General features: G+C 38.0%; 1 protein-coding gene across 1 annotated transcript in view; it reads left to right on the top strand.

Annotated features, from left to right (window-relative positions):
* The window catches only part of gpr107 (G protein-coupled receptor 107), a 35114-nt gene that overhangs the window by 3133 nt on the left and 13657 nt on the right, over window positions 1–18324 (top strand). Inside the window, exons 3-15 of the mRNA XM_017460601.3 lie at window positions 91–141; window positions 238–326; window positions 2388–2497; window positions 3627–3658; window positions 3778–3834; window positions 5439–5564; window positions 8356–8489; window positions 8616–8691; window positions 9293–9366; window positions 9447–9564; window positions 11733–11863; window positions 12205–12248; window positions 17394–17443. Coding sequence (XP_017316090.1) covers window positions 91–141; window positions 238–326; window positions 2388–2497; window positions 3627–3658; window positions 3778–3834; window positions 5439–5564; window positions 8356–8489; window positions 8616–8691; window positions 9293–9366; window positions 9447–9564; window positions 11733–11863; window positions 12205–12248; window positions 17394–17443 — 1092 coding nt within the window. The remainder of the gene's footprint in view (window positions 1–90; window positions 142–237; window positions 327–2387; window positions 2498–3626; window positions 3659–3777; window positions 3835–5438; window positions 5565–8355; window positions 8490–8615; window positions 8692–9292; window positions 9367–9446; window positions 9565–11732; window positions 11864–12204; window positions 12249–17393; window positions 17444–18324) is intronic.

Here is an 18324-nt window from a genome sequence, read left to right as displayed (position 1 = left end):
ACTGTACCACAGTGTTTATCACGACTGTGTTGTTTAAGTGTTGTCAGAGGCATTTATGCAGTCTGTCTGTTTTTGCACCTTTTGTCACAGATCGGTTTCAGCTTGGATCGCACAAGCAGTAACGGCTTCTCTACTTACCTGGTAAGGAAGAGCCTTCTTGCTCCCCTGTGATGTAACTCTGATGATCAGAGTATACCTTCCTTCCTGATGGCTGATGTTTAATCGTGTTGTATGCAGGACGATGGCTTAGACTACTGTGTGCTGAAAAAGCTGCCCAGCAGTGATTTTGCAGTGGTTCTCCTATTGCTGGACTTCAGAAGCAACCTGTAAGTTGTCTAAAATCCTAAATCATCGTTATAAAGTGCAGCAGAGTGTGGTTGGATTTAACGTGTGATCTCTTTACGACCTGTAGTTAAAGTGCACCTATTGTGTTTTTTTTTTTTTTTCCAAATATTACCTTTCATGTAGTGTTATATATCTGTTTGTGAATGTAAAAAGTCTGCAAAGTTTCAAAAATCAAAGCACATGACAAACAGCGTTATTGACTCCCAAAAGAAGGAACTGATTCTTAACAGCTGAAACGAGTCGTTAGTAATTCCAGACTTACTTCCGGTACTAACCTTCATAGGTTTGTAACAAAAAGCCCCACCTCTGGTCTTCATAGGCTGCTCACTGACAGCGGTAGACCGATCACAACAGACTGGGACATTTGACCAATCAGAGCAGAGTATGCTCTCTGAAAGGAGGAGTTTAGAATGAATTCTTTAGAACGAATCATTTAACGAGTCGTTTGTGACACTAGGGCGAAAAAGAAGGTAATGCTGCAGTTTAAATAATGAGCACGTTAAAGTGTTTTTTTGAGTTTGGATGCATATAAATCTATTGTATGAGAGTTTTACAACAATGTTAGGCACATTTCAAAACCATAATAGGTTTGCTGCTTTAGTTTTTCAGGGATGTGTATAGCCTTCAGTTTAGCGTCTTATTTACACTTTACTCCAACCAAATTTGTTCTGTTTCTTAGACAGATCTGCATATATGGTTTCTGACACACTGCTGTCAATAAAGCTGGAGTAAAGGACATTTTGGGTCTAGCAGCTCCATCTCAATCACTTTTGTTTCTTTGCACTCTGAGCAAGTGTCGGTGTCGGGTAGGTCATGTGACGTAAAGTTTAAAGATGAAATTGTATGTAAGAATTGATTTGAATGGTAATATACACTGCATGGCCAAAAGTATGTGGTCACCTGACCAATCATACGCATATGGGGTTTTTCCCCAAGCTCCTGCAGTACAAGTTGGAAGCACACAATTTATATAGGATGTGGTTTGTTTGTTTGTTTGTTTGTTTGTTTGTTTTGTAGAATTAAGTTTCCTTTCACTGGAACTAAGAGGCCCATGCCTTTTCCTGCATGAATGACTTTTATAAAGGCATGTTTAACAAGGTTGGAGTAGAAGAACCTGCACACAGAGTCCTGAGAGTCCTCAACCCTATTGAACACCTTTGGGGATGAACTGGAAAGCGATTGCACCCCCGGGCCTCCTCACCCAACATCAGTGTCTGACCTCATTATTGCTGTTGTGGCTGAATGAACACTCATCCCCACAGCCACGCGCCAAAATCTAGTGGAAATCCTCCCCAGAAAAGCGGAGGTTATTAGGGACTTCAAGCATCAGCTGCGAACGGGACGGTGGTGTATCAGCTTACTTCCGGTACACCGTAGCCGAGAGCGTAAAAATCATTAAGCGACCGTAAACAAGACGCCGCAATGCAGCATTCGGTCATTTATTGAAATACAAAAAAAAAATTGAAGTCATTTAAAAAAAAAAAAAAAAAAAAATTGAAAATGATTGATTGCTTTTGGCGTTAATTAATAATCTATTGTCATAAGAAGAGTTTTTATTCTTGTGTGATACCAATAAGTGTAAAAACCTGGAGCAATACAGTACTCATCTTTTAATCCTGATTACATGGAGGAAGACGAATGCCTAAATGAAATGTGTGTCAGGAAATTAAAATTAGCTTAAGTTTAAAACATATCAACACAGATTAAATAAAAGACAAATGGTACAATCATATACTGATGCAATTACATTGTCATATACCATAAAACATAATAGCAAACCGGCTATTCTCCCGTAGTAGACAGTTACAGTAGAACGTCGGGAAGTAGCAGTTAACGTCGCACACGTGCAGTACAACGTCAGAATGTCGTCACCGGTCCATTTGCAGCTGTCGCTTAAAGTCCTTATTATGACCGTAAAGGGGGACTGAATCTGGATTGGGACGCTCCTTTCAGCTTTAGGAATATTTCTATGTATATCTTTTGCTTATTGTTACTGATTGTACTTCTTTCCTTTTTTTTATTTTTTTTTTTACACAATGCAGTGTGAGGATGAAGACTTCTGCAGAGGCGGGAATGTTTCCTCACATCGTTTCTGTGGTGCCGGAGACTGTAGTGGAAGAACGGAAGTCTAAAGAGAAAGCTCAGTCTGCTGGTACAGCTGCAACTTGTTCAGTTCATCCAGTGCCAGTCAGGATTATTATACATAGTTTACACAATGAAAACAGCAAAATGCTTTCCTCAGCTGAAGCGAAATTATACTAAAACGTTATTCATGCAAATGAAGACTTTATTTAAATTAAGCTGGCAGAAATTATTTAGCATTTGTGTTTTCCATGCAACATTTCATATAAGCTCTAGTTCTCGTTTGTAGTGCGACGACTTCTCTAAGGATACAAAATATTACTCCGAAATATATTAAAATGTATACAGTACAATGTCCGAGGAGTTGTGTGACGTTGTATAAAGTGGGAATTCTGGATGATACACAAGTTTATAAGATATGACGACACAAACTTTCTGTTCCAGTCATTAAAATTGAAGGATTTGCTGCTGTGATTTTATTTATTTATTTATTTATTTATTTATTTATTTATTTATTTTATTTTTTTTAAAGAGATATTTTTTTTTCCCCCTGAAATACTTTGGGATTTTGATCATTTAGTGAAACATGGAGAAATATAAATATATAGCTCATGAGTTTCAGTTCTTTTTTTCTTTTTTTTTCTTCAGTACAGACATTTCTATTTGCATCATCTATCATGCAGATCAGAGGACATGATATTTACTAATTCATTATCCAGTGTGTATGATGTTCTGATAAGCACTCAAATGCAGCATGCATAAAATAGCTCTAAATCGAGTCAAATTTGAGATGAAAACCAAACATTAATAATATTAAAAAACAATTTAGAAAAATGACAACAACAGAAGTTAGAGTTTGCTTTCACTGGCACTTCAGTCTAATGGCCGGAAAAGCTGCATTTACATTATTATTCCATACATGTTGTAGTTGTTATGCAAAAGGTTTCCATGTGCTGATCAGGAACATCTGCAAGAAAGTTTAATCAGATTTCCTTTTCTTGAGGTTTCTTGAGGTCTGAACAACATAGAATCTTTTAAGCAACAATCATGCTGGTAAAGAAGCAGTCAAGCTGATGTGAACTGTGAGAACTTGGGGCTTATTTGTAGAGGAGAAAGTCCAGAGCACTGGGTTATTGTCATTGGGCCATTGTTTTTAGTTCTCATCTTAAACCGCTTTGTGTTTTCTGTGTCATTTCCAGCTGACTCTAAATCCAAGCGGGACGTGACTGAGGTAGGAGTATTCACTTGCAGTCCTTTTCATTCTTCTGGGGGGTCATGTGATTCACGTGCTTCACCTGCTTTTGACATGGAATATTGATTGATTGATTGTTTTTGTATTGTTTCTTGCAGAATAAGGCTGATGTCTCATATCCCCTGCAGAGCAAAGGCAATAAGTACTCCTTTCAGGTGAGTGCTTAAAGCTGCATTAGTGTTGGTTTCAGTGAGATCTCAGATCTACACATTACTCTCTCTGAGCCCAAATGGCATCTGTGGCAACAAGTTATGGCTTGCTTTACAAAAAGAATTTATTTTACATTGAGATTATGCACCTTAGCAATGAGATTTGTAGCAAGTATATGAAAATGTGGGCAACAATTTCAAGTGAGCTAGGCATGTCACGATAATTACATTATCAACCTCAAATATTGCCCATTGTGTTTACACGTGTATTTGTTTAAAATGTCACCAATATTCGCATTGCTTCTGTCCACTAGGGCTGTCAAATGCGAACTTCGACTATTTGTTGAATTTAAAATAACAATTTTAAATTGCAAAATCTGTGCGTTCGAAATTGAAACGTGTAGCATGCGCTAGCACCGATTTTAATTCAGACATACTAGTTGAAAAATGACACGCAAGCTGTTAACATTCCACTAACAATGTTCTATGAAGAAGAAAAATCTAGAAAGAATAGTTTTAGTGTTTCAAATAATCCAGTCACCGTCATTAATGTCAGGGATTGAGCCGCATAAACCGCGTGTTCTGAATCTGAACAGTGAATGAACAGCGGTAAACTGAAGCGCTTTACTAACGGGTTAAATAACTCACCTGAACACATCCTGTACACGTATGAGATTAATCAGACATTTACACAACATAAACATATTCCAACTCGCTTCTGCAGTAAATGGCACAAATGAACTTGAACTTCAGTAAGGCGTTGAATACGTCGTGAATACGCTCTTTCCATAACAGCGCACTGAAACACTGATAATGAATAACTAAACCATAAAGAATTCACAATATTGTATTACAGTAGCGTACTTATTGTGATGTTATTATTTCAGGAGATCAGGTTTTCATGACGAGCCGTTTTCACGTGTTTTTTTGTTATTATATGTTTAAGTTAATATATAAAATGTGTGAATATTTTGGTTTGCATCACTTCCTTTTCACCTAAAATTCCACTGACTAATATTCATTTCCATTTTAGTTTGAGTAAAACTGACTAAAATGAATAAATATGATGTGAAATTTCATTTGTTGACATTCCCATTCTGACGTCTAGATAGTCTTAAGAATTAAAAGTTTGCTGCTCTTTGAAAGGGTGTTCTTGCATTATTATGCTATTTATATTACCATTATATCAGCGACATAAAATGGTCTTAACATGACAATAATATTGTTTGGCTCAATTATTTCTGGGACAATATGTCCTCTAACATACGTAGTTATCGTGACAGGCCTAAAGCATTCCCAGTACTTGTTTGGGTGTGTTAGTCTCGTAGGTTCAGTGCAAAACTAAATTAAATGGTCTAGAAATGCTGTGTCAGAAATCTCGCTTTATAGCCTTCTATAACATGTCAAATGCCTGATAAATGCGCCTTCTCTAGGACTGATAAATGCTCCTTGTCCAGGATGAAATTCTGCAGTGTGAGAAACACACACATAAAGGAGAAAAAAAGGGTAATACCAAAAACACCTGACTCAGCAGAAAGCTAGGCCCTCTGGTAAGGACAATCAATTTGTTTTCACACCTGGACTTTATTGATTTGCTTCTGCTTTTTCAGTTTTACTTCAATGTAACGACAGAGGAGCAGCAAGGCCTGTACAACTTCTACTTCCACAACTGCTTCTCCTCCATTGCTGCCAACCAGGATGTGTCTTTACCGAACACACTTACTTTCAGCATTGACGTGAGCCAAACTTATTTATTTATTTATTTATTTATTTATTTATTTATTTATTTATTTAGGGTTTTTATTTTCAAAAAATTATTTGAATCCCAGAATTCCCACTATTATAACTGTAATGTCAGTCAGTCTTCAGACTATCTCTGTACCTGTGACTACACGAAAATCGTATTAAAATCGCCGTCTCTGTTCCCAATGCAATTCCGTTTAGGAAGTGCGTCGATTCTGCAGCGTTCACAGTTCACACACCTATAGCATAAAAACAGAGCACCGGTATATCTCCCTTATGTTCTGACCAACAGACATTGCGTATGATCTCACCTACACACCCGAAACATAGCAAATCTACAGAAGAAGAAAGAGAGAAAGTGTTTGATTACTAAAACAAGCAACGGATGGAGTAATGAATCATGGCTGCGCACAGAGCGTATTTATCAAGACCAGTTTTCTGCGTCTTGTTTTGCTTTTCTCAGCAGAAGGACAGAAACTTTGGCATGAGCTACTTATTTAATCAGACATTAATATCCCTGGTTTCCTTTTAACTTTGAGAGGACACACTGCGCTCTTGGCCCCTGATTTTACTAAGTGTGATTAAATCAGTCATTCAAAATACAGACAAGACATCATTCACAAACATCTGCCAGCAAAATAGAGCAACCACATCTGCTCCAGTAATGTAAGAATTTAATAAATATTCAGTGCGTATTGTTCGAAAGAATAACATAAGAATCGTGATCTCTCTTTCAAGCCAAACATCTCTTTTTCCTCAAGAATCCTGCAGCTTTTAATAAGGAAATCATACAGTATAGCTAATGTTCCCAAGTGCAGAACGTCCTTATGCTGTAAGGCTAACAGTCATCATCTTAACAAATCAGTTTCAAGAACTATACAAATATTTCCAAAACAGAATAATGTGACAATTGCTAATGTCTTCTATGAAAGTACAATGTTGTAAGCTGATATCATGATGTACCAAAACCCATGATATTGCTTTGTACACAGTAACATATTGTGAATTTTAGGACGTTTTCATGTTTGGCCCAAGTCCTTGAGTTTGTACTAGGGATGGGCGATATGGACTTAAAACTATATCACAATATTTTCTGGTATTTATTGCGATAATGATATCAGTGACGATGTAAATATAGTATCATGCACCACTGTTTTTGGCTAGTGATAGTGTGATCTTGAGAGCCTCAGAAACACAAACATTGATCTAAAAGTAAAACTGATTTTCTGTAACTAAACCAGTTCCAGACTGCAGAGGTAGCTACTCGTTTAGCGATAAACTCCTCCTCAGCTTCACGCCCGCCTTCCACCGTACTTGTTTTCACTCTGCACGTGAGCTGCGAATGGGTCGCAGACCGCCACGTAGAAATACGTCATCAACTACTCTTTATTGTTATTATTGTGGGAAGACTAATTCTTATTGTGGGGAAAATTTCTACCATTATATAACGCTATCACCCATCCCTAGTTTGTACATCATCAATGCAGGTTTGTTTAGTCCGTGACTGTCAAATATGTGGCCAGTGGGCCGGGACTGGACCAGTAAAGATTCTGTTCTGACCCACTAAATGAAAAATGTCTTGTGAAGTTGTTGATGTGTTCAGGTCCTATGAAACAGTTTTTTTCAATGTTTGACCCACTTGACATTGGACTAGGTGTAAATGTTAGTCTGTTACCTGAAATGAGTTTGAGACCCCTGATTCGCCTGTACGTTCAAGTCCTTCTGGGAAGTTCATATTTATGAGTTGGGAAGTCGTAATTATGATGTCGTGTGCGTTCAAGTCACTTTGGTTGGCCAAAGATGGTGGTGTACTTTCTCTTAATTAACTACAAAAAATAAAGAAACTTGTTAACTCTACTTCTAGAAAATGTGGAACAAACAATGCCCATCAGTGTGTTTTTAATCAGTTTATGAAGCCACTGTAAACTTTCTCGTTACGTATTATAATCGTAATTGTATAATGTTATCATATTTTGTGCAGGCTGTCAGCTTGTTTTATCGTAAATTAGAAAAAGCCTGACAATAATTTGCTGCGTATACCAAACACAATAACTAAAATCAGCTTCTGAGATGAGTAAACTTCAATTTCAAAACTGAAACAAACTTACCATCAGTTTACAGTGCAACTGCTGATTCCACCATGTTTTCGTACCGACGCGCCCCCCCAACTTGGAGCTCAAAGAAAATCCCACTGTGCGTTGGACTTACTAGTACGATCTTTCCGACATGGCTTGAATGCACCATAGGTCACTCATTTCTAACTGTATATAGCCATTTTATGGGCCACTTCTTCTGTTTGGGTAAAAGCATAATAAAGGGTACATCTCATTATTATTCATTTAATTGAATTAATATTTCTTTAATTTGACCTGAGACTGATCAGTAATTGGTGAAGGCTTCAAGCTGCTTCATTGAAATGCAGCAGAAATTCAGCATTTTTGAGTTATAGTCACTTGCATGTGAATGTTCCATATATCACGAAGGATTTCCATTTCTTCTGCAGAGCCCAACATTACTTTCCCCACCACAGTGAAACTTGAAACAGGAAGTTCTATTTGGTACTGACCTGAAGTGAACCCCAGACCGCTGCTTGAACCAGGAATTGTTTCTCTGAACCACAGCACAGTTTGAAAGCAGCTTCACACTCAACTAATTGTATCAAACCAAAGTACAAGTGGGAAAGTGTTCTTATAAGTTTCGCTTCTGAAAGTGAACTATAAGTAAAAGTAATGTAAACTGACTGATGCTCTAGCGCTCAAAGGTGTTGAATTGGTCTGATTTCAGATCAATATAGAGGAGAAGAATCCAGACAGCTTCCTGTCTGCTGGAGAGATTCCTCTGCCCAAACTCTACATCTGCATGTCTGTGTTCTTCCTTCTCATCGGGACACTGTGGGTCCATGTTCTCCGCACGCGCAGGTACAGCAACCAGACTTACTGTCGCACTAAAACAAGCAGTAGCGCAAACCATAACAACACTGACATAATGTAATACACTGTTTCTTGCTTTGTGTTTCTCGCCGTCTTCCTTTCTTTTCTTTACAGAGCCGACGTGTACAAAATCCACTGGCTCATGGCAGCTCTTCCATTCACCAAGTCCCTCTCGCTCATTTTCCATGCTGTGAGCATATGCTTATGATTATTCATTTATGATTTCTATGACAGTTAAACCTGGAAGATCTGGAACTGTAAATTTGCTCTTTTTTTTTTTTTTTTTTTTTTTTTTTTTTTTTTTTTTTTTTTTTTGCATGTTCTGGTATCAATCCAGTATTTGTGGAATAACACACTGGGTCTTTCTGAAATTCCCTCAGTGTTGTTTGACCATTTCAAAATACAAATACAAAATACAGTGAACACACTCACGCAATCTTTTATAATATAATAAAGATAATCATTTATCTTTTAATTTATTTATTTTAAAGTTGTTTTAATGTCTCTCTCTCTTTTTTTTTTTTTTTTTAACATAGCCAATGTATTTTACATTTTTTGAAACCGAATGATCAGTGGATCACTTGTTAGGACTATTTAAGATGTATTAAGATAACATTTTTCACTCACTTCTAAAGCTTACTAAGAGTACGAAGTGCTATAAAGCCTACTTGAGCCATGTTAGCTGAGATCACCTTGTGTGGCAATAGCAGCAGTTAAATCGAACTTGTATTTTGTAAGTATTAATTCAGATCCGTTTTCACGTTTTTAATGGAACGCTCTTTGCTCTGCAGATTGATTACTACTACATCTCCAACCAAGGCTTTCCTATTGAAGGCTGGGCTGTGGTTTACTACATCACACACCTGTGAGTGATTCAGAACTGTAGAACTGACCATATAGCAGTGTGTGTTTTTCCATGGTTGTAAAGAACTGTTTTCTCTGCAGGCTGAAGGGGGCGCTGCTGTTCATCACTATAGCTTTGATAGGGACTGGCTGGGCCTTTGTCAAACACATCCTCTCAGACAAGGACAAAAAGATCTTCATGATTGTCATCCCTCTACAGGTACACCTTCAAATTTTGTAAGTCTTTTTTTGTAGTTGGTTTGGAAAGTATTCAGACCCCTTCTGCTTTTGCTCACTTTATGTTTGAGATTTCATTTAAAATGTTTACTTTAAAAAGTTTTTGTACCATTAATCTCCACAAAGAAATCCATAATAATAAATTAAGAATTTTTTAAAATTATTTTTAAAAAATCAAAATCTGAAAGGTCTCACTTAGATAATTGTTCAGATACTACTTTCTAGAAGCACCATTGGCAGCAAGTACAGCTTTGAATCTTTTTGGGTAAGTCTTGACAAGCTTTGCATACCAAGATATGGCCTTTTTCTCCTGTTCTTTCTAGCAGATTCTCTTGAGGTCAAGCTCAGGTCTCTCCACAGATGTTCTATGTTTAACTCTGGGCTTTGGACTCTCAAGGACATTCAGAGCAACTCCAGCACTGTATGCTTTGGATCATTGTTATGATGAAAGATGAACCATCAACCCAGTCTGAGGTTGTGTGCAGGTTTACTACAAGGATCTGTCTGTAATTGGCTGCATCCATCCTTTCAATTCAGACCAGTCTCCTTATCTGTGCCACTGAGAAGCATAACATGATGCTGCCACAACCATTCTTCACTGTGGGGATGGTATTAGCAAGTTGATTCACAGTACCTGGTTTTGCCAGAAGCATCCAGAGTTCAATTTAAATTTTAGTTAAATTTGTGTCTCACCAGACTAGAGAGACTTTTTCCTCGTGCTCTGAGTCCTTCAAGTGCTTGTATGTGCCTTTTACTCCAGAGTGGCTTCCATCTAACCACTCAACCAAAAAGGATTGATTGCTGGAGTATTTCTGAGAGAGTAATTCTTTGTGGCAGTTTCTCAAATCTCTATGGAGGATTTCTGAGGCTCTCTTAGAGTGACCATTGGGTTCTTGGTCACCAGCCTAATCAAGGCCATTCTAACTTGGTTACTGTGTTTGGGCAGACAGAGTAGCCCTGGTGCTTCCAATCTTCTACCATTTCACAATAGTGGTGCCTAGTATGCTCCTTGGAACATACAAAGATTTAGAAATGTTTTATACCTTTTTGCCCAGAACTGTGTCTCAATGCAGTTTGGTCACAGAAGGGTCTACGGAGAGTTCTTTTGGACTTCGTGGCTTGGATTTTGGTCTGACATGTGCTGTGATTTGTGGACCTTATAGACACAGGTGTGTTCTTTTACTAAATCTTATCCAGTCACTTGAATTTGCCACAAGTGGACTCTAGTCAAGCTCTGAAGACATCTCAAAGTGATCAAAACAAACAGAGTGCACCAGTGTTCGAGTTGGAGTGCTTTAACCAAGGGTCTGAATACTATCATGCTATTTGATGATGTCTAATTGTTAACAATGTTTTGATGAACACAAACATACACCATAACATAAGATAAAACAAATGCATGCCATAACAGCTAGACATGCAGCAGTACACATTAAAAAATAATGGATGAGGTGGAGGTGAAGAACTCCACAGCATTTGGTAGGTATTTTCTAACACTTTCTAGGGCTGCTTATTAGTATTTATACCACAGTGATGTTGAACTCTTGAGTCTAATCAGCAGCTCTGACAGTAATACCGGCTTCAAGGCAAATCACAGGTTTATAGTAATGAACTTGTTCGAATACGTTATTGTTTCTATATTAAATAAATAAACCCCTTTGGAACATGCTGCTATAAGAATATAATCTTCATGCTACCCTATCATTGATTATTTCCATAAAACAGCACACCCTGTCATGTTTTGTTCTTTAGGGCTGCTGATTTGCATTTAACAAATGGAGGCTTTGTGTTCTTTTTGATTAGTCATTACCTGAATTACATACAGAGGCTATTGTTAGACTATTGTTGTTATGGCTACATCTTGGTGGGTGTTTTTTCACACTGTTCTAACGAGAAGGAATGAAACCATTTTTATGCACCGTAGCCTGTAAATAATTCTTCTTTTGAATCTGTGAATCAGTGTCATCGTAGTGTTTGTTCAGTGGTGCGATAGTAAAGGCATACACACATGCCTTGCTTAAAATGTTATTTATACTAGCCTTGTTCAAGCACATGATATGAGGAATAGCTATTTGGAACCATACGAGATGTTCAGATACAAGATAAAGTAGTGTAAAACCTGTAGTGATCCAAGGTGAAACTTGGTTCCAGGTCCTGGCAAACGTGGCGTACATCATCATCGAGTCGACAGAGGAAGGCTCCAGCGAGTATGGATTATGGATGGAGATCCTGTTCCTGGTGGACCTGCTGTGCTGTGGTGCTATCCTCTTCCCGGTTGTCTGGTACGAGTTCCTGTTCCTCTCCTGCTTCAGTGTGCTCACAAGCTGCCACATGTTTCCCAGAGCTTTGTCATGGCACCTAGATCTAACATGGATCTCTTTAAGGCCTGCTGGTTATATTTGAATATTAATGCAAACACTGTTGAAATATTAATGATTCATGTTAATTCAAGCAAATTAGAAATATTCATGTTTCTGTGGAATTCTCTGGGTTTGACTGCTCTCTGTGTGTGTGTGTGTGTGTGTGTGTGTGTGTGTGTGTGTGTGTGTGTGTGTGTGTGTGTGTGTGTGTGTGTGTGTGTGTTTGTTTGTTTGTTTTTTTGTTTGTTTTTTTCCCCTGGCAGGTCTATCAGGCATTTACAAGAGGCATCAGCAACTGATGGAAAAGGTAGACTTGAAATTCAGTCACTGCATTTTTGTCGAAGTAATGCTTCACTGATTTCTAACACACAGGGCCTTGCTTACAGGAAAATCTGAACATAAAATGAGGATATGCAAACTTTACCATTAGTTTTGGTTAAAACTGACCAACTTTTGATCAGTTTTGTGATTGCCTATTGGTACCAAGCATCCATTTGTTCAGAAAGCACATGAACGTACGTTTTGACAAACATGAGAAGTTTCTAGATCTTTCTTTCATCTTCAGTAAGTGCTTAATCCTTATCATGGTCATTGTAGACCCTGAGCCTGTCTTATAAACACTGGGATCTAGGTGGGAATATACATTCTGGATGGGACGGGAGTCCATCGCATGACACTGTGTATGAGCAGTTTAGCATAGCCAGTGATTTGGGGGAGGAGAGAGGAAACCTGAAGAGCCATGTCCAGGAATACTGCTGAAATATCTTTCCCTCCTGGAAATGAGCTCCTCCCTACACTAGACCAAAGCTTTGTAATATATGTGCTTTTCATGAACAGTGTTGGAAGACGTTTCAGGGACTTACCTGCAAATGCAGTTCTGTTCTCAGCCAACAGAGGGCTCTTAAGATTACACTGCTGCTTTAAACCATCATCCTTACTTTCTGTAGCATCAGTAGGAATAATAAAAAGGAGAAACTGTGGGATTCGGGTACTCGACAAGCATGGAAATACGTTTGAAAAATGTACTATTTGAACGGACATGTCTGAAAGTGGCACTGGAGGATGGGTTGAAATCTGATGTATCGTTTGTGCTCTAATCTACGCTTATTTCAAGGTCATTCAATATTTTAATGAATTAGACATGGAACTGTCCCTTCTAATCACTGTAATAAGAGCAAGTCTCTTCAGTAGCTGTTATTCAGTAGCACTTCATGTCTGATAATTGACTTGAATCGAATCTTTATTGTCATTGTGTATATATACAACTCTCATTGCACTCGTACAATGCTCAAAGCCAGAAGCAACTCTTCATACATGCATAAGAAATAACACACAAAGGACCACCCCGGAGTATATCAGTACGGTCTGGTGTGTTATTCCACTTACAACGAAATGATTTGCCAATGATTATAATGTTTTATTTCTTTATGTCGCACGTTTTAGCAGTTTATACCGAGATTTAATGTTGCGGAATGTCCGCGAGACAAGTTAATTCCCGTTATCACTCGTGTTATAGCACAGATAAACAGTCGCTCCCTCACCAGCATCTACATTTTGCTTTCTCTCTCTCTCTCTCTCAAAAAATACAAAACAAAACACACAGCTTGTCATTTTACAGAAAAATATAAACTCCTCTGTCCTGAAGACTTTCCTGTTCAGATACAAATATTTTGTACAAAATAAGAGCGAAATGGCTGCAAGACCTTGAAAAATGTCTTAGTTATGCCTCGGATGGAGTACTTAAACTTTTCACGTTTCAGCTCTGACTCGTTCTACCCATTTGGGATGTGTTGGTGGCTTGACTGATTTCCATTGTAACAATATGAGTCAGCATGCCAGTGATCTGGAGAAAGGCTTTGAATGCTTTGGACTGAGCTTCTGATAACGATAGATCCTCAGGGCTGACAAATTATGATTTTAATTTGAATTCAATTCAAATTAATATATTAAAGAAATAAATCAGTCGATTTGAATGATTTTCCTATTCCAGCCATTATTGTAATCAACTTTCAATATTTGAAATGATCAAATTTAATCTTTCAGTTGAATAAGTGAAAACCTACATTTATACTCCATCACTCTAACAAAACAAAAACACACATCCACACAATATCTAGAAGTGACCTATCTAGGTCAAGTCTGTTTCTAGTCCTGTTTTAAATCTAACTGTAATGTGTGACGGTCACAGTTGGCTGTCATGTATAACTGATTCATAATATTTGGTTTTTACAGCAGGAAATGGTCTTTTGTACAAACTACATGGCTAGTTGAGCTACACTGACACTCCACTCCTTGCTGGCATACATGTCCTCTCTTCAGCTTATTACAAATTATAACAAATTATATTGTGTGTGAGTGTGTGGATGGTTTTCAGGACAATCCTGAGTGAGCGATTAACATTAAACAAATTAAATATTTTTGACACAAATTTACACACACTGCATTCATGTCCTTCTAGAAAATGGGAATTACCAGTGCAGGTACTCCGTTTTCCTCAGACAGTGTCAGAGACAGATCTCAACCAGTTCTCTTCAGGGAAATATAGTTAAACTGATGGTGTTTGGTAATTGTAGTGACACTGCTGCCCAACACTGTGTGTGTTCCACCACATAGCATTAAAAATGAAAGCTGTAGAAAGCGTGCTTCAGCCTGGAGGTCAGGTTCATTTAGTCTTTTAGTTTTAAAGTAAATGTTTAAAAAGTAGTATTCACAGTGTGTACAATGTCTATTTAAACTCCATAAACACACTACACCAGTATCTACTGTATGTTCAGGCTGCTCATGGGAAATAAACCTGGAGCTAATACTGTTTGTCACATCCAGTCAAGCCAATATTTTACCGTCTTCATACTGTATGTAGACCTTAACAGAATTGCTCTCCCGACTATATTTGGAATCATGTTGTCGTTTATGGTGCTAGCCAATTTGAATAAGTTATTCACGACTTTGTCAGCATGCTTAGCTTATTGTAAGCCCTTAGCTCATTTACAGCAGATACAGAATGCTCGTCTGTGCTCGGTCACTGCAAAAGGGGGTCACCCGTCGCCCATTTTAGCACATCTCCAGCTGCTTGCTGTTTATTACAGGGTCCTGTTTAAGGTGCTATTAGACTTTATCGCTCTTAATGGGCTGCCATTTTGCTTTGACCTTTTCAGTGAGCCACTGCTTAGTTTTGGCCATTATACAGTCACAGTTGTAGAATGGTTTGACACTGAATATTAGGTATGTTTCAGCTTTTATGTGAAAAGTAAAACCCATCTTTAGCGTTCTGAAATACTTTTAGCTATGAAATAAATAGAATGGTTATAGCTCGGTCATGTGTTTTTTCAACGTACAAGACAATGGAAAAACTCCATGCCAACACTGTCGTATGCACAGTTTAAGATCGAGTCCGTGTGTAAAGTTGTAGCGCAAGTAAAAGCAGCAGTACACAGTGCAGGTAATGACACAGTCCTCGCTGGCACCTCAGGGATTCCTGATTGAAGCCGTTGCTTATTTAGCAGCTCTACTGCAGTTATTTTGACACTAGAGTATTGAGATGTACAGATTCATCACAAGGAGTTTTATAACTGAATCCCAACATTCAGGCTTCCTTTCCTCAGTCGGACTTGAATAGATGTATTTGCCCGATGGAACACGACAGCAAATGAGATTTGACTTCTCCTTAAACTCAAAACTCCCAGTCAAGTTACAGTGCAATGTTGTGCATACTTTATGCATTTCTTCAGGAGTTGCTTTTTGTTTTGGTGCCTCCGAGCTGGCTTTTCCCTCCTCAGACCCTACCTTTTGGCAGCCATTTGTCTGGGAGAACACACTGTGCTCTCACCCCAGGGGAGATTGCAGATGTCAGACAGGCGGTAAATGTCATTGCAGCTTGGTGCATCTCTTGTATCTAAAGGCTTTTTTTTTTTTTTTTTTTAGCAAAATGTGTTCGTGTCGGAACATTACTTTTGTTCTAAGTCAGAAATGATCAAGAGAATATTGTTTAAGATCATGTTTTTGTTCCATTTTTCCCTGGAGTTGCACTTTAATAACTTGTTTGCCCTCCTTTTTTACAACTGACTCGATTGTCTTTTATATCCTCAGAGAGGTTTTTGGATCCTCTTAGTTGTAATATTCGGCCCCCTGTGGCCCAGCCTGTCCTTCTTGTTATCTGTTCTAACACTACCAGATGGCATGTACTGTTTTTTTTTTGTTGTTTTTTTTTTCCCCCTCTTTTTTTTTTTTTTTCTTTTTAAATTATATCTGGAGATAGAAATTATGGTCATGACCACTTCTTTTTCAAAATATTCTGTTAATTTTTATTTTTCTCAAATTTTACATAAGATGTGGATATTCCAAACAATCGATGTATGCAAACATTAAAGTATAAAAAGCCCAAACTGTGTTCCAGGTTAATAGCAGTCAAGACAAAAAAGGCAAGAAAAAATTCAAGAGGATGGTTGTGAGTAGTATAATGGGTATCAGCAGCTTACTGTGTGTTCAAAATAATCAACATCAACACATTTTAATTCCCCGTTGCTTTGAATGTGAAGAGTCAGTGTTTGGCAGTTTGAGAGAAATTACCCTTGACATGTTTTTGTTTAGGGCAGCGGTATTCGATTGACTTGATGTTCAAACCTCACGTTTTTATTTGCCATACCTGCTAACATTGTGCATTATATCCTGGAAATAATATTCTACACACACAAGCACACAAAAGTGACCATTCCCTTTTCTATTCAGCTTATCGTTTGCAATATTATTGGTGGCCGAACCTGTCTAAAGTTTAGTGCTTGACCATAAGTCGTTTTCGCACGTTAGCAACAACACAAAGTGGCCAGAAGTCTTGGGATGTGATTGATGGTGATACAAATGAAAAGACAAGCAGTGTAGTGAATATCCATTTTAAAACCTTTTGCAGTAAGTGAATAACAGTCGGTTGGTAAAAGTGGTTTCATAATAAAATAAAAAAGCCCACCTAAATGGAACGATCAATGTCTGTTCATCCACCAATGTTGACCCGAGTGGCGGTGCCCCCTGCCCAAGCCCAGCCCCACCCCCTGGCCGCCCCGGTTTTAATACATCGCCACTGTACTAATCCAGCTATCTCACTGAAAAAAAAAGTAATTCCCATCATAGAAATATGAGATGGGAATAGTTGTGCGTGTGTGTAAACACTAGGATCAGAACAGGTTATTCCCAAAGCCCCCCTGTGTCTGTCCCACTTCACTTGATTGCAGAAAAAAACCTTGTATAAAAATAAAAGAAAGAGGTCACACTATGTTTCTGTCTCAGCTCCAGTATATTGTTCCGTTTTAAATAACATGCTGATTCCCCTTTTGTATGCTTAATTACCAACTATTACATGCTTTAAATTATGTGATTAAAATCACTGTGAGGTTTTGCTTCTTTCTGTGCCCAAATCAATTGATAATAGCGTTCCTTTTGTTGTGTGTTGTTATTTTAAAAGCTGCCATCAATCTGGCTCAGCTGAAGCTTTTCCGGCACTACTATGTGATGGTAAGTACTGACATTATTCACTGTCTAATACTCTCTTCTTCTTGTTTTTTTTCCCCTTCTGCCTCTCTCGCCTTTTCTCATTTCACACCTGCTGAAAACTCTGGTGTCCAGAGGGGATCACACTTTCATGTTCTGTGTCGCATTGCTTTGAAATAGAAGACGGTTTTGGTTGTATCTTTAGGCAGAGCATCAAAATGTTGTTTTAATATGGCTTGCAAGTAAGGCAGAATTAGTTGACAAGTTAAGGGATAAGGTTGTACTTCAAACAACTACAAAAAAAAATTCCACTAAACATGCAGTTAATGTTTTTTTTTTTCCCTGCAGACTATTTTTGAACTGCAGCTGCAAGAAACAATGCATTTTTAATATTGCCTTACTTTAAAATATGTTGCATAGCATTACCTTTAAATATTACAGTGCATTTTGCAACAGTAGCCATGCTATTCAACTATAAAACATTGCATAGGAGAAGGAGTCTACTGTATTATATATTGAAAGGCTGTTCAGAATAAGTCCTTGGATAAGCACAAGACAGTCTTTATGATTACAGCAGCAGTTCTTGGGTATAAATCTACAGTATCTGGGTAAGATTATCCACTGTTAACACGGGTTAGGCACAGGTGAGTATTAGGAAGTGTAAATCAATACTGAGCCACCACTGCCCAGTTTTGGATCACTGTCTCACCTGTTAGTCCATTTGCGTGCTCAAATGATCTCTTCGGTCCAATTTAGCTTCACACATCACGCATTCAGTCAAACACTGACTGACACTTACATGGACAGCAGTAATCTAATTATTGACCTTATTCTGAATAAGACAATATTCAGGTGCCTTAATTCAGATTAAGGTGTTTACATGAGTTGCTTTTTGAATACTTCTT

Source organism: Ictalurus punctatus, chromosome 28 (genome assembly GCF_001660625.3).
Source record: "Ictalurus punctatus breed USDA103 chromosome 28, Coco_2.0, whole genome shotgun sequence".
Lineage (NCBI taxonomy): Eukaryota > Metazoa > Chordata > Actinopteri > Siluriformes > Ictaluridae > Ictalurus > Ictalurus punctatus.
The sequence above is the reverse complement of the archived record's forward strand: the minus strand, read 5'-3'. Positions and strand labels throughout refer to the sequence as shown.